Source organism: Argopecten irradians, chromosome 11, assembly GCF_041381155.1.
Source record: "Argopecten irradians isolate NY chromosome 11, Ai_NY, whole genome shotgun sequence".
NCBI classification, from domain to species: domain Eukaryota; kingdom Metazoa; phylum Mollusca; class Bivalvia; order Pectinida; family Pectinidae; genus Argopecten; species Argopecten irradians.
This window is the reverse complement of record NC_091144.1, coordinates 25,877,134-25,894,410: the sequence shown is the minus strand read 5'-3', so window position 1 is coordinate 25,894,410 and position 17,277 is coordinate 25,877,134. Positions and strand designations below refer to the sequence as shown.

The 17,277-nt window shown below is 33.0% G+C and overlaps 1 protein-coding gene across 2 annotated transcripts in view; it reads left to right on the top strand.

Annotated features, from left to right (window-relative positions):
- The first annotated feature begins 2,089 nt into the window (after window positions 1–2,089).
- LOC138335125 (cilia- and flagella-associated protein 46-like) overlaps window positions 2,090–17,277 on the top strand; it is a 68,865-nt gene continuing 53,677 nt past the window's right edge. Inside the window, exons 1-11 of one of the 2 annotated variants that reach the window (XM_069284056.1) lie at window positions 2,090–2,241; window positions 3,622–3,752; window positions 4,615–4,746; window positions 5,685–5,749; window positions 6,555–6,719; window positions 7,054–7,177; window positions 7,829–7,923; window positions 9,186–9,374; window positions 12,266–12,319; window positions 14,083–14,115; window positions 15,302–15,379. In XM_069284056.1, the coding sequence (XP_069140157.1) occupies window positions 2,193–2,241; window positions 3,622–3,752; window positions 4,615–4,746; window positions 5,685–5,749; window positions 6,555–6,719; window positions 7,054–7,177; window positions 7,829–7,923; window positions 9,186–9,374; window positions 12,266–12,319; window positions 14,083–14,115; window positions 15,302–15,379 (1,115 nt within the window). In that variant the 5' untranslated portion in view covers window positions 2,090–2,192. The remainder of the gene's footprint in view (window positions 2,242–3,621; window positions 3,753–4,614; window positions 4,747–5,684; window positions 5,750–6,554; window positions 6,720–7,053; window positions 7,178–7,828; window positions 7,924–9,185; window positions 9,375–12,265; window positions 12,320–14,082; window positions 14,116–15,301; window positions 15,380–17,277) is intronic. The other variant, XM_069284057.1, reaches the window with a different exon arrangement.

The window sequence follows — 17,277 nt, the reverse complement described above, 5'->3', positions numbered from 1 at the left end:
TTTGCATTGATATTATAAGGGCGCAGCCTTCGAAGGGCACGAAGTGCGAAGCACTTCTAAGGTAACGCATACATGAAAATAAAGAAAAAATACAATCTTCAAAATTTAATCCTACACACTGACAGCCATTTTTTTATCCACTGTAAAAAATCTCATCAGCGTGATTGCGATGCTTGAAGTCAGCTCATTATGTAATCGGCTGTATCTCCATTTGCCCACTTTTTATAGTCTGGTAATTAGCATAATGTTATGACAAGGGTTATAGTCCATTTCAGAGAAGTAAACCAGGATTTACCGATGCTTTACCTGTGAATTTCACCTGTGCTACTGTACTTATTCCATAAGGGTATCATATATGCATAACATGTACATGCATGAAAATTTTATTACATGGAAACATCTATTAATATGTTACTCTTTTTGTAATCTAGTTATGTTCTTGATATTTTTATGTTATTGAACACATCAAAAATAGAAGTAATATTTGGTACTAACTTCAAAAGTTCTTTCTATCTTTTTGAAAAACATACAATATATACATACATACTTCAACTACATCTACATATAACACATAAATGCTACCTAGAAAAATAGTTTATGACAATGTGTATCATACATTTTATAATATAATTAATAGCCTCTTTTCATTAGAAATCACCTTTTTGACAACTTTACAGAAATACACTGCAATATATCGTCATTTTTAGGGCCACATTGTGCCGATTTGCCGACAAAAGTCTAACTTTTACGTTCATCATTGGATAGGTGCGAACTATCCGAAGTAGTACATATTATAAAAAGTCATGACTAGCTATAAATTACTCTGGGAAAATTGCGTGTTCAAACTATCCGGAGGTTTACTGTATAACTATAAGTTAACGAAATTTCAAAATCAGCAAAACTTTGAACAATGTCTCATTGTTCTTCAGTTATAGTATAACATTCGCATTTTCTCAAACAATTTGCAGTCTGCAGAAGCCTATATCCTGTAAAAATGCTTAGGTTTTTAAAGTGTGATAAAAGTGATGCGCATTGATATATATATATATTACATGTATTATCAAATTATGCAAATTTACTAAGTTTTACAGGTTACTGTTTTAAAATAATAGATATCTCAATTAATCCAAATATTACATTCTGAATAAAGAGTATATTTAATTTATTAATATCTCATACTTAGTAATTATTTCATGGAGGATATTTTAGCGACCATCTGGCCATGGATGTTTCCAAAAAATTGCCAAATATCATCCTACATGAAAAATAGCTGGATTTTCTCAATGTCAAACATACAAATATATTCAGTACATGTATGTTTGACTTTCTTGTTACTGTAGAATTGTAATGTCGGGATATCAGTTTGATATACAATGCACATTTTGTATATGGAATACAACTGTATATGATCCTATAGAATTGAACAGTTTCTTGTGATATATTCTCTATATAGCTACATAAGTACACATGACAACAATACAAGCATCATTGTCTTGATCGGGTTCTCCTAATAACGACAGATGTAAAAGGTTTTTTTTATGATTTAACTAATTCTTTAAATTGAAACAGTCGGTGAAAAACAATTTGCTCTTCCTGTTGCACGTCTCCTAAAACTTTGATGCAATTTTGTTCTTTATTCTTATCTCAATGTTGAAATTTACAAAGATGTAATATAGAATTAAAAATTTTCTGTCAAAACGTATAAAATATATATATAGTACTGTATTGTATAATTTGGAATGATCAAATTTAGATTAGGTATATAGTTTCAAATCAAAAGGCAGTAATTTCGATCTTAGCACACAAGGAAATCTCTACAGAGAGGATTCATATTCATTATTTATTTTGGGAGGTGCTTTTGGTAATGGTATTGGTACCTTTGGGAGGGAGTGCCCGTAGTATTAGGCAAGGAAAAAACCTACGTCGTTGCATCCACATTGTTTTAACCCTGGATACGCCCCTGGTCAAAACTTCAAGCAACTATGTGTAAATATTCGTCTTCATTGTAAGGCTCTGTATTGTAATGCAAGGGAAGCAACTGTAGGAACTTCGAATTTCCCGCGAATGAAAGTCACGTGACCAACAACGAATTAAAGATGGCGTCCATAATAGCAACCATAAGTTGAAACATGGCGGACGACGCTAAGGTGCTCTGATTGTTCACCGGTGTATTGTTTTGATATTACGACAGCATGGATATTAGCATTCGCAAACTGCTGACAACTGCTCAAAAGTTTTCAGGTATTGGATCTGTTAGATTGAATGTTAACTTTCATGTAACGATTCTCTTGTCAAACGGCACAATATAACAAGTCGTGCGTTAGTGCTTCATTAGGCCTGAATATATGTATTCCTTCTTAGATTTTACAAATTTAGGTCTAACGGAACGCCTTATTCGTATTCATCGCTAACTTATTGATTATCCTTATAATACAGTGTACAGTGGTGGATCAAGAGAACTATCTTTCTAAATTCCTTGTGAAAATTGAGGGATAATAAATATAAATATATAGGCCCTTGTTTTGGTCTTTGGACACGATTTAAAAAGAGTTATTGTTGTGTTGCTGAAGTCATCGCGCAACACCACCCCTTCCCCAGCACAGGATCCACTGGTGTAGACAGACATACAGACAAATGTTGTTCTTTATTTGGGTTTGATTGAAATAAGAGAGAGTCCTTCAAATCTACATGTATTAGGACACATCGGAACTTTAATGTCTCCCTCAAACTCGCCTCACTTTTGGACTTTGGTTGAGCTAACACCCTGTAAGTTCTGTCCCCTGGACAAGACACCATAGTATATAAAAGTGGTAGTATCTGCTCGTGCTTAATGCTCAGGATATATTATAGTAGCTTTACTGTTATAGTGGAAAAGATATCACCTTCTGACTGGAAAAGTCAGGAAAAGATATCACCTTCTGACTGGAAAAGTCAGTCAGAAGGTGATATATTTTCCGCTACAACTGTAGCTAATATTATAGGGACCAAGCGAGATGATTGGTTTGCAAGTTGTCAGTATTAATGTGACTTGGTGGGGTGTGCTCTATTACAATGAGATCAACACAACACAATACGCCAATTCTGGGATACAAGGAACTCTTCTGGGTAGAAGGTAGAAAATGTTGATTTGGTCATGTGACCGCGAAAAAGTTAGGATACATTTTTTCATCATGGCAGTGATCGACACTTCTAGGCAGAGAATATCAATTAATGTCTGAGTAATGGTCATTGTTGTTAATACTTTTGATGATATTTGATACAATATTATTTTTTGATAAATTAATTCTAAGTGTTCTGTCATAATATGTAATTTTCCACCTGTCAGTCATTACATATGCCGCCATTTTGTTTCAAATGTGCCCTAAATAAAGTCACTTGGTGATGCAAGTCACGTGACTAAACTGACTGAATGTTGTATTCTGGAAACGGCGTATTATAACACAGCCTTCAAAAGAACACAGACATCAATATGAATTCACACAGCTAGTGCAACACATACTGCACACATGGGAGGCAGTCCTTAAACGACCCTGTCTGTTAGTTGGATGTTAAATCTGATAAACAAACAAACAATCAAGAAAATTAACTTTGAATTAATGCTGTATATATGTTTATATTAAGGTCCAGATAATCCACCCCTAAATGAAGCATTTGGAATTCTAAGAAATGTGGCAGAGAACAAACCATCAGTGGATGCCCCAGAGGCATTTGGACAGGATCTGTACGTTATTTGTGCAGAAATATCCTTCCAGGTAAGTTAAATTTTCAAGAAATTTAAATTAGCAGACATTTTGCATAAAATGTCTAATCTATTAGTACTATAGCTGTTTTAGGAATAGTGGGTTTCAAGATTCCAAAATGACTTGTGTAAATTAAGAACAATTTACTGTGGATTAGTCGGAACTTTCGGTGATTACAACATTATTAAATTAACGTCAAAAGATGACGTCACAATCCCAGGAAGGAAGGACTAATCAACAGTAAATTGTATTTTATCCATGTCTTTTTTAGATCTCAAACTGCCATATCATCTGATGAGATTATCAAATCTCCTGATTATACTTACACACATTTGAATTGACAGACACATGGTGACAGTGAATGCGTTTATGTTTGTGTCATCTTAAAAATGTATTACCAAAAGGTAGTTTGAATGATCTCTTTTTACACACAGACTGTTTGTCTGGAGAGAAATTAATTGAATTTCATTAAATTGAAAGTATTTATTGTCTTCACCATGTATTTGTCCTTGTAATGTGTGTGGCAGTGCATGTAAAGATATATGTGCACATGTGTGATATTTAACGTGGATGTGTGTGTGGAATTGTGTTGATTGAATGTTATAGTTATAAAATAATTATAGTTTCATATAACTTAACAGGATTTGCAGGTGTTCCATAAATGGATCCTTCTCAGAAAAATTGGGCTCCCAAATGTAATAGTAATGGACCAAGTTTCAGAAAAAAATCTGGTGCCGGTTTTTTATTTTCCATGCTTAAAAAGGATATGGGGACGTCATAAATGCAATTAAACCCTGACTTCATCTATTGATAAAGAAATTGAAAATCACAACAACAACAAAATTGACAATGGATTTTGTTTTCATATTTTCAGAATGGCCTGTATGACATGGCAAGAGACTGTCTTAAAATGTTCTTCATGAAACCTCCACCTGCAAACCAGTTTTTGTGTAGAGCATATTTATGTCAAGCTCAGCTCTTGGCACCACAGCAGGCTAACAACCCAGTAAGTTATGTAACGGGGAGAGTAGTGACCCGCCAGCCGGGCTCGAATCTGTGACCCTGGACTTATTGGTCCATCGCTCTAGGATTGTACGACTTTTATATTTCTAAAAGGCGATAATTTTTATAAAGTGCTATTCAAGCTGCACATTAATTTCAGTATAAATGTAAGCCTTAGAAATAATTCAGACTGATTTTTTGTTTTCAGTAAGATATGTTACTCGCAAGCTGGGTGTTTTAAATTATTAAAGATGCTCCACCGCTGACAAATGGTATTTTTTCACTATCAAAACCAGGAGCAGACGATTTAGTATTTTTCTTCAGTTACAAAAGTTACTTACTTTACACCATTACCACCATTGAAAAGTTTGAGCTTCTAATTTAACTTCAAGTTAAAAATATAAAAAATAATTAATTGCATCCAGAAAAATTTTTGTGTCACTATATCCTATATGGAATGAAGTACTGATTGCGCATGCATCTAAGGCGAAACAAATTATTTTGTATTTTTTTTTTTTTTTTGTAATTAGACATATATATACACGATTACACACCAATTGTTGTTCAAATGATGAATATCATTTATGCTCTGTCGGTGGTGGAGCATCTTTAAGTGATTTGAAAATTTGGAAAAAAAAAATCAAGAAATATTGCAAAATATTATCTTTTCTATTGAAGAGCATCATATACAAAACAATACATTATCCTAAATGTCCTGAAGCAGTTAATGTCTTCATACATAATTGCATATAAATATGTTACAGATGTATCACTGCATTCTATGATTATGAAAATTTTGTATTGTTGTCTGATATTACCATGATGCTGTATTAATTCTAAAATAAAAAATGGCTTGGAGTGACAATGATAAATCTGCACATGTATATGCCCTGGATTATCTCAAGTAAAAGAATGTTAAAAAAACCAATTGTTATCTTTCAGGAACAGTTGGAAAAAGCAGTAGTTTACTTGTTGAAAGCTATTTCCTTTGCAAAGAAGAATGTGAGGTAGGTATTTTATGATTTATAAATGATTCCCCATAATCCGGATGCAGATAGTTTGCAAAATTCTCAGTCCAGATGGAAATGTTAGGGAACAGATTACCATAACTTTACTTATTGACTTAGAACACAAAATTTGACAGTCTGGAAAGTTTGTCATCTGGACGGTTGAGGCTAAGATTAAAGGTGTACGGATTATTGAGAGTTTACTGTATTTGTCATATTGTTATATGCTTATTTCCTTTATGAAATAAATCTTAAAACAATGAGTAAGATTCACCACTGTACAACAGAAATCATTTTCCAGAAAATAATGATTTGAAACCACATTATTTATCTGAAATTTATTACTGTTTTTTCCGGAGTATAAGTCACGACTTTTTACCCTGATAAATGGGATTGAGACGAATGAGACTTATCTGCGGAAAACCAAGATCTGATGTACTTCATTTTTGATTTGATATCTAAATCGTTGGTATACACAGACGGTTACGTGGGTACATGGGCCTAACTTTAAGGTGCTACTTATTTACCAGTGTGACTTATATGTGTACAAAAACTGAAAAAAATCGTAAAAAAGGCCTTTGCGACTCATACACAGGCGCGACTTATTACCCTGAAAATACAGTATTCAATTTGTAATTTACTAAGTTACACAGCATTAACTAATTCACCCCTGAAGACACATTTAGGTTCTTCTTCAAAAGCATAGACCAGTCCATTATGAAATTTGAGGGGTGAATGAGTTGAGACTAATTTGTTGTAACAAGGATTATGTGTTTGTTAATTGATATGATTTTAAATATTACAGGTACCACTTTTTGGTATACAATGCATCAGTGATCTACTGGCAGTTTTGTCGTCCCTTTCTAAAGCCAAACTACAAACAGTACTTGGCTCGTGGTCTCCATCAGGTGGTCAGGGCCCTTGATGATATTGATGACAAAGACTTTGAATGGCGTGCTCAGCTCATGATGTATGTTTGAAATGCACATAATTACATATATTCGACCCTATAAGTGCCCCTCCCTCTTTTAAATGTATACTAGAAACCAATGGTATGTCTATTTCCATTTCAAGTTTGTGAAGATTGATTTTTTGCAGATCATTGAATTTAAATATATTTTCATGTACATTGTATAACTAAAGTTAACATTACTTTACAAGATATATTTTTACAAAATTCGCCAAAAAAAATCATTCAATAATATTCATTATAAGAAAGTTTGTTACATTACATCAAGTAGATACCTTAATCATATATACCTGCAATGAAAATGAAAAATGAGATTATTTTTTGAATTATTTAGAGCACTGATTGAGTGCCATTTGGATGCTGGGAAGAGAAACGATGCCGCTAGTATTGCTAATCCTGCTGTGACGTTCATCAAGGCTAATGTTCCTCACCTGTACAAGAAAGTGTTTGGGATCATTGTAAGTTCTGGTGTCACTATATCAAGTTAATGTTTTAACAAGTTTTTATAGTGTGTTTATTTATAATGATATGCAGTTGAATTAGACAGAGCCAATCATAGGTAACCAGTTAGCTCAATTGAAGCGGTAGAGCGTCTGTCTAGTGTTGGGAGGTCCCGTGTTCATAACTCTGGTCTGACCACTACATTCTTTCCTTTCCTGTTGCAGATATATGCTTTTAATATTATAAGAATTTGTGCATAAACTTTTACATATGTATTTAGGAAGTTATGAAGCCCAGTGTCTATCATGTAAAATAAAATTTGATAACATTAGACTTTTCAGTACTGAAACATTGAAATTAGGACATAAGTCGCCATTCATTTACAATACATATAATTTGTATTTAAGTGAGTGAAACTAGTATGATAACAGTTATTGGTTTCACAAATTATTTTCTGTATAAAATGAGTATGTAGTTAAAGTCTAATTATAAGTGTAGTGATCATTTATCAATTGTTTTATCTGTCTTAAGCATGAAAAAAGTTACCAAAAATATTTGTATGTAAACATTATTATTATATCACAGTTTCGTAAAAAAGTATAAATTAATGATGTCTGCTTTAATATATTTCCAACTGTTTCTATTTGTTTTTGTTTTCTGATAAAAAGGTGAGAAACCAGCTGTTAGAGTCTGCTAAATTACACAAAGATGTGAAGAACTCAGCAGAGCTAGCAGTCTATTACAAGATACTGAAGCTCAAAGTGTAAGTTTGTGGAATATTCTGTTCACATTTAGGTTTTGTTAACATTATATGCTACATGTGCATGTACACATGACATTGTTTCTGTAAGCTGATAAAAACTAGATCATATCAAATCTGGATCCCTGTGTATTCCTATGTAAATATTGGATGCCATTTTCCTGCTTGATTTATGGTTATTAGAAATTGTATAATTTGGAGACCTTGCTATACCAACCAAATATGCTAGTCCTGGTGGTGACATTCAGTTTAGACAAGTTACACTCATTGTCGGAGACCCACAGGTGATCGCACTACACTACGCTACACTTGTCACCCGTGGGCAAGCTCCTCTTAAAATCCTCGTAAAATATGCTAATTAACATACTAGAATCGACCAATTGGAATACTTGATATATAGTTCGGAACTCTTCAGAATGAAGGCTGGTTTAATAGCTTAATGATAAACAAAAAATTGGCGAAGCTCATAAAAACATGCGAGTTTTGTATAAAAACGATCAAGGACAAATCATACAGATCTCCATCTTCCAAAACTATCTCATATGACCACATAGGTCATGGTAGTATGGTGAAAATGGATGACACCAAGGGTAGAATGGAGTTGTTGACCACGGTGAGTGTTAACCAGCTGTGTTTGGTTACAATGTGTAGGTCAAGGATGTGTTGGCTCCATGACGTTGAGCTACAACATACGTATGCCGTAATTAATACCTTATACCTAATAACATTAAGACTATTAGATAAAATACTCATATGACAATACCTATTTCTGCCCTAATAAAGCATAATATTATTACAGAAATACCTAATAAAGTCCTATACTGCTATGAACGAAGCTAATAACTCTTTTGTTCATAGATTACCTGGCCCATATACACATGTATTTACACCGCTCGTATTTACACCGCTCGTGTGCTCACAGTATCGCAGAGTTTACCCACGGGTGATAAGTGTAGCGTAGTGTAGTGCGATCACCCGTGGGTCTCCGACAATGAGTTACACTGTTCATTTACATTGGTTTGAATGATTATCTTTTCCTTAAATTTCATTTGCAACTCATGGTTTAATTTGTGCTTAATTCAATTATCTCAAAATGATGGCAATTAATGAAATTTTAATTTATTTAAGTACTGTATTTCTCGCTCTCTTCATCGAGAATATAACGTAATACAGGCTATATAACTTAATTAGTCAGTTTTAAAACACATGACAGACACATGATTGAAATTGCTATTCACTTATTTTGTATATCCTTATACTTATAGATCTGTAGATTTAAATGAACAACGTGAGTACTACAGCGAGATCCAGCGAATCCTGAACCAGATTGGAGTTACTCAAGGGGGTGCTGATGACACAAATATCCAAAAGACTGAGAAAGGGCGCAAAAAGGGTGGAAGAACTGCCGCAAGCCCTACCCCAGCGGGTGGCCGCCTAGAGGATGACAGAGAAAGGTACATTAATATCAACGTAAATGTTTTGTTCTGAGTTAGGCTGCATGATATTTACCATTATTATTGACTCTCCTATATGTGTCATCCTCCTTTCTGTGGTGTATGTGGAAATATCTTATTAAGATTAGACTTGTATCTCCACGCCAATGTGATGCTCTCCTTTACGCTCCAATACAAGATCTGACAACTCCCCGTTTTGGGTCACCTTAGCATGACCCCTATGTTAAGCCAATCAGTGCATCTCAGATCTTTGGTGTGGCTTCTCTCGGAAGTACAAATGGCTAAGAGCATGCCTCAAGATGTTCCAATTTTAGGCCAGGGGTCAAGCTGAGTTGACCCCAAATCCGTTAGATCTTGTATTGGAGTGTATCATAGAGCATCGTAATCATAGTGGAGCAGACTTCAAAAGTCCAATTTTAATTAGATTGTAAATGCCCCTTGACTCATTTTGACACAGCTAGATTATTCTTAATGATTTAATGCAAAATTCAATCTGTTTGTTGCTGGGTCCAGTTTTTTATTAAAAAAAATCTTAAATTTAAGGAATCCGTTAACTTCAAATTCTCCATTAGAAAGCAATTTACATTAAGTTGATATCCTGCAAGAGTACTAAACTGTAGAGTAATTAAATCATATATTGGTTTATTCATTTGCACATATAGTTTACCACTAAAGTAATTGTTTTGTCACCATTTTCATGATTTGTGCACGAATATTATAGATACTGTTACAATATGAGTGTTGGTTTTAAGAATTTACAACCAAACTTACATTTTGAATGTTCATTTGAATGAGTATCTTAATCAAGAATACACCACCAAAAACTAAAGTAAGGAAAAAAGATTTTGCCCGAATGATTTAAAGATTTTCCAGAAAAAAAAAGTAATATGTATTTTGTATTGTGTGATGTACCTTGAAGTGTGAGGTCAGGCTCATCCACCCCTGATAGACCTCGCCCCGAACTTGTACGTAAAAACTCGTCACAGCGAGTGTAAGTATAACTGGCCATGATAACCTAATGTGACATTGTTTTTTGGTCTGGAATTGATTATCTAATGTTAATGAGTATAATAAGGCTATGTAAAATACATATCCTGTCAAGGGACTCCAAAGATATTTTTTACTCTCTCCCAATAACTTCAAAACCTTCCCATTTTCATGGTCTCAAGTTCACTTACCTTGAATTTTAAATCAACATCAAATGCAGATGAAAAATATACATATATAGTTTCCTGACCATACAAACCATATTTATGCACATATATTGCATACTTTTCTTCATGAATTCATAAGTGAAAAATTGGGCTGTACAGCTCATAACAAATTTTGTACCACTTATAACAAATTTTGTACAGCTCACAACAAATTTTGTACAGCTCACAACAAATTTTGTACCACTTACAACAAATTTTGTACAGCTCACAACAAATTTTGTACCGCTCACAAAAAATTTTGTACAGCTCACAACAAATTTTGTACCGCTCACAACAAATTTTGTACCACTTATCACAAATTTTGTACCACTCTCAACAAATTTTGTACAGCTCACAACAAATTTTGTACAGCTCACAACAAATTCACAACAAATTTTGTACAGCTCACAACAAATTTTGTACAGCTCACAACAAATTTTGTACCTCTCACAAAAAATTTTGTACCACTTATTACAAATTTTGTACAGCTCACAACAAATTTTCTACTGCTCACAACAAATTTTGTACCACTTATCACAAATTTTGTACCACTCTCAACAAATTTTGTACAGCTCACAACAAATTTTGTACAGCTCACAACAAATTTTGTACCGAATTTTGTACAGCTCACAACAAATTTTGTACCGCTCACAACAAATTTTGTACCTCTCACAACAAATTTTGTACAGCTCACAACAAATTTTGTACCACTCAACATATTTGCGATTAAATTTATGCACACAAAAATGAATTTCTGGAATTTCCATTGAATTTAAGGAACCATAAAATTCATTACAAATTACTGGAGTCCCTTAACAGGAGATAAAATGGTAGACCCTAATGATTCCTTTGTTTTCAGTGATTTTCTGGCTAGTTTAGTTATAAACATATGCGTCCCTGTATTGGGATGTATGTTTGATTACAGTGTGTTTTAGCTAAGTATTCCTAATAGAGTTTGTGCTGTTATCTAAACTAAATATCTATCAAGTAATTCAGAAATGAGGTTTGGAAGTCAAACTTATTTCTGATGATGTTGATAAATGGTGTGAATTTGAATTGTTAAGTTGAATAAATAATATTAAGTTGCAAAATAATCTTAGCAGTTGTCCTAAATTAGTGCTACTGCTTATTGCGAAATCTAACTGCAAATTAACATGTTCTAAATCAAGATATGGTAAAACATATTTTAGTTATTTTGTTTATATTTGTGATATTGTTTGTTTTCCCAGCCCCCATTCTCATCATTTACTGATTTGATGTCACATATTTCAGTTATTAAGTTATGTTTGTGATATTTTGTTTTCCCAACCCCCAATCTCATCATTTTATGATTTGCTATCAGATTTTTCAATTATTAAAGATGCTCCACTGCCGACAGAGCATAATGATATTTATCATTTGAACAATAATTGGTGTTTTATCGTGTAAATATTGGTGCATGCGCAATCAGTACTTCATTCCATATAGGGCATAGTGGAACAGATTTTTTTGGGATGCAAATATTTATTTTTAATATTTCTATCTTGAAGTAAAATTAGAAGCTCAAACTTTTCAATGGTGGTAATGATGTAAAGTAAGTAACTTTTGTAACCGAAGAAAGATACCAAGTCTTCTGCTCCTGGTTTTGATAGTTAAAAAATACCATTTGTTAGCAGTGGAGCATCTTTAAGTTATGTTTGTGATATTTTGTTTTCCCAGCCCCCAATCTCATCATTCTGAGATGTCTCAGAGTGTTATCTCGGACACCGAGTTGTAAGTTACGACATTTCACAAACAATGCATGTGTATTTAGCTAGTAGGATTGATGTACTATTTCTGTATGAATCTGACTATCACTGTGAATGATGTATTATCTTGTCGTTACATATCACAGAGTTATCTCCCTTTTGGAAAGGTATCGATTGTGATGTTTCACTTTGTGTACAAAAATGTCATCATTTTCTCTGGGGGAAAAAGGCACCACACTCATAAATATATGGCGTAACAATCAATACCTACCTGTAACGGCAGGTAACTGTTTATATGCAAATAAAAAATAGTTTAATTACTGTTCCAAAAGATTTGCATCATTACAATTCTTTTGTGTTTTTTTCGAAAAAAAAATCTATCTTTTCCAAAATTCATGTAGTGTTTCATATTTGGATGTTCCACTTCCTCTTTCATTTTATATTCTACCTGATATAAGATTGATTTTTGAGGCCTCTAATTTGAAAATAGGAGTAACATATCACTGACTACCACGTAGCCTCTTGGTGCAGAGGTACTGTGGTTTTTCTCTAAACATACATTCAAGCTTTCTTCTAGTTTTGAAGTCTTTTATAAATCTTTAAGAATTTTTGAAGGCTGTGAGAAAGACATAAATAGATTAAATCAAGCCAAATGTTGCATGTTTATGTTTCTTTTCATCGATAATTTCTTGATCCAGCATCACTATTGTTTTAATAAATAATAAGGATCATATAGCCTTGATATATCTGTATTTTAGTGTATTGCTAGCTTGAGAAATGATATACTTGGATCTTGTTCTACACATGATAACATTCTGAAAGTCAGGGTGTTGTATAAAATTTAAAAAAAATAAGTTGAAAATTATAAGGCATGGTTATATATATTATTTCACTCGATACTATATTGCAACTTTCTAAAAGACCAGCATGGAATTATAATATAGACTGTTTTTAGATTAATAAAAAAGGATGAAGCATGGCTATTATGTAACTTAACTGAATTCAATATGGTATGAGTACATGTTATATTTATAATGCTCAATCCTGTTGGTATGTTAATCGTACTCAAAATTAAAAAAAAAATTATGCAAGGAATCCATAATTAGTTTTCTAAAATGGACCAGACACTTTTTTGTCTTTAAGGTTGCGATACTACCGTATTGTCATGTCACTATTGCTTGTATCCATATTGAGAGAACAAACGCCTGCTGGAATGAGTGTTACATGGACTTGTTATTATGCCATAAATGAATATTCTAATGTCAGTGACTGCAGACATTGCATGAAAGCATACCTTTTAGAGTGTATCAGATTTCGACTATATTATTAATCGATAGTCAAATTGTAAAAATGAAATATATAGCGAAAGTATTGAAACCTACCAATATACTGTTCCATATGGAATGTACCAGACAGTTTTGGCAGACAATATGCATATCTAGTATCTAGCTTAATCATCAATTTCATGTTAAAAAATAATAATATTTTTCTTAAGCTAGACTATGTGTACAGGTATCTCTATTATTGGTCATATTGATGACTGTTGTGAAACTTACAGATCATACCTGGCATGCAACATTGGTAATGTACATAACATACAATACTTTTGTGTTTAGAAGAAAAATGTACCCATACATGGTTCTATATTGTCGAATATGGTTGTACAAATAATGAGTGTGAAAATGAAACATGTACATCTTGTATTTTATTTTCATCTTGCCTCACACGTCACAATTGTATGATAATGTTGTTTAGATGTTAAGAAACCTGTTTTGGTAATCTTTTAAGAAATCGCAGTATCTCCAGTGGTGAGTTGATGAGGTGAGATTTGAATCTGACTACGGTACTGAGTTTTCAGTCGTCATTTGCCTGAGTCTACATTAATTATCACCATCACAAAAAGGCTCTACTTTGTGTGTCACATCAATGCACTAGATGGATGTAGCATTTAATATTGGTTAAACACAGTGACAAATTCTTGCAAACTTCAGGAAAAAATGAACAATCAAAAAACAAAAATTTTGTAAATTATGAAAAATTTAGAAAAAAGATATGGTGAAAAAATTCCTATTTCCAGCAAGATATTCAAATTACATCAAAAGTATTCTCTGAACTCAGGATATTTTTTCTACTTTGATATTGAGATATAACTCAAAATAGTTATTTCTGTATTGGATTTGAAGACTTTAGAGAGTTAGGTCCCCTGAATTGTCTGGTTTTGTCACTGAAGTCTAACATTTAAAAGAAATTTACGGTAATTTCCTTTTATCATTTTCTTCAGTCACAAGCAACCATTCCCACAGTCTTTTGATCATATCATTATTATAAAGTTTGTTATCCTGCTTCTGAATGATTCATCAATTAATGTCAATTCATAAATCAATTTCATCTTATTTTGTAAAAATCAGATGTTTTTAAATTTTTAACATGCATCAATTTCATGAAGTAACTTAAAAGTACATGTAATCTGGACCAAAGATGTTAAAGTTTTCTTGATATGATGTATATGGTAGGAACATAATTTGTATCAAAACATTAATTTTTCAAGGTTGCGAAATTTGAAGACAGTGGTAAATTTGATGTTTTAGTAGTAATTGTTTCATTCCATACATCGACTTATCCAAAATCACTATCAATATTTAGTCGTGCATCTTCTAAAGGAATATTTCAGCTATTAGAAAAAAATATAACTTTTTTACGCATTTATGTTTCAGATATACTACAAATTATAATCTGCCTAATTTAATCAATACTTGCTTATATATATAGGAGCAAAATTGATTACAGAATCTTGACTTAATAAAGTTTTCTAATTTCCCCAGATATTGACAAGGTGACTTATGGATTTGTCGATGATGGAATTTTTAAGTTGGGTACTATTATCTGTAAAAATTATTTCACCTGTAGTGTCACTGTGTGTTTAGATGACCTTGTAGATGTTTATGTAGATGATTAAGTAGATGTTTCTGTAGATGTTTATAGATTGGTGGCTGAATTTTTCACACAGGCGAAGTCCATCTAAGGCGGGGAGAAGAACCCCTACTCCCACAAGTACAAAGAAATTAGCTGCAGACAGCCCAGACAAGTGAGTTTCTTCAATGTATGGCCAGAAACCCCGGTAATCTATAAAACTGTATAAGTAGTAATGGCTAACACCAAGGATAGACAATAAGAGTTTTAACAGTCCGGACAAGTGAGTTCCTTCTATCTATGGACAGAAACCCCTATAATAATCTATAATGCCATGTAAATAGTAATGGCTATAACACTGAATATAGAGAATAAAAGTTTTAACATTCCGTACAATTGAGTTCCTTCAATATAATACCATGTAATCTATAATCATATAAATTAGCTGCAGACAGTTCGGACAAGTGAATTCCTTCAATATATAACCATGTAATCTATAATACCATATAAATTAGCTGCAGACAGTCCGGACAAGTGAGTTCCTTCAATATAAAACCCTGTAATCTATAATACCATATAAATTAGCTGCAGACAGTTCGGACAAGTGAATTCCTTCAATATATAACCATGTAATCTATAATACCATATAAATTAGCTGCAGACAGTCCGGACAAGTGAGTTCCTTCAATATAAAACCCTGTAATCTATAATACCATATAAATTAGGTTCAGACAGTCCGGACAAGTGAATTCCTTCAATATAAAACCCTGTAATCTATAATACCATATAAATTAGCTCCAGACAGTCCGGACAAATGAATTCCTTCAATATAAAACCCTGTAATCTATAATCATATAAATTAGCTGCAGACAGTTCGGACAAGAGAATTCCTTCAATATATAACCATGTAATCTATAATACCATATAAATTAGCTGCAGACAGTCCGGACAAGTGAGTTCCTTAAATATAAAACCCTGTAATCTATAATACCATATAAATTAGCTGCAGACAGTCCGGACAAGTGAGTTCCTTCAATATAAAACCCTGTAATCTATAATACCATATAAATTAGCTTCAGACAGTCCGGACAAGTGAGTTCCTTCAATATAAAACCCTGTAATCTATAATACCATATAAATTAGCTTCAGACAGTCCGGACAAATGAATTCCTTCAATATAAAACCCTGTAATCTATAATACCATATAAATTAGCTTCAGACAGTCCAGACAAGTGAGTTCCTTCAATACAAAACCCTGTCATCTATAATACCATATAAATTAGGTTCAGACAGTCCAGACAAGTGAGTTCCTTCAATATAAAACCCTGTAATCTACAATACCATATAAATTAGCTGCAGACAGTCCAGACAAGTGAGTTCCTTCAATATAAAACCCTGTAATCTATAATACCATATAAATAAGCTGCAGACAGTCCGGACAAGTGAGTTCCTTCAATATAAAACCCTGTCATCTATAATACCATATAAATTAGCTTCAGACAGTTCGTACAAGTGAGTTCCTTCAATATAAAACCCTGTAATCTATAATACATTATAAATTAGCTGCAGACAGCCCAGACAAGTGAGTTTCTTCAATGTATGGCCAGAAACCCCGGTAATCTATAAAACTGTATAAGTAGTAATGGCTAACACCAAGGATAGACAATAAGAGTTTTAACAGTCCGGACAAGTGAGTTCCTTCTATCTATGGACAGAAACCCCTATAATAATCTATAATGCCATGTAAATAGTAATGGCTATAACACTGAATATAGAGAATAAAAGTTTTAACATTCCGTACAATTGAGTTCCTTCAATATAATACCATGTAATCTATAATCATATAAATTAGCTGCAGACAGTTCGGACAAGTGAATTCCTTCAATATATAACCATGTAATCTATAATACCATATAAATTAGCTGCAGACAGTCCGGACAAGTGAGTTCCTTCAATATAAAACCCTGTAATCTATAATACCATATAAATTAGCTGCAGACAGTTCGGACAAGTGAATTCCTTCAATATATAACCATGTAATCTATAATACCATATAAATTAGCTGCAGACAGT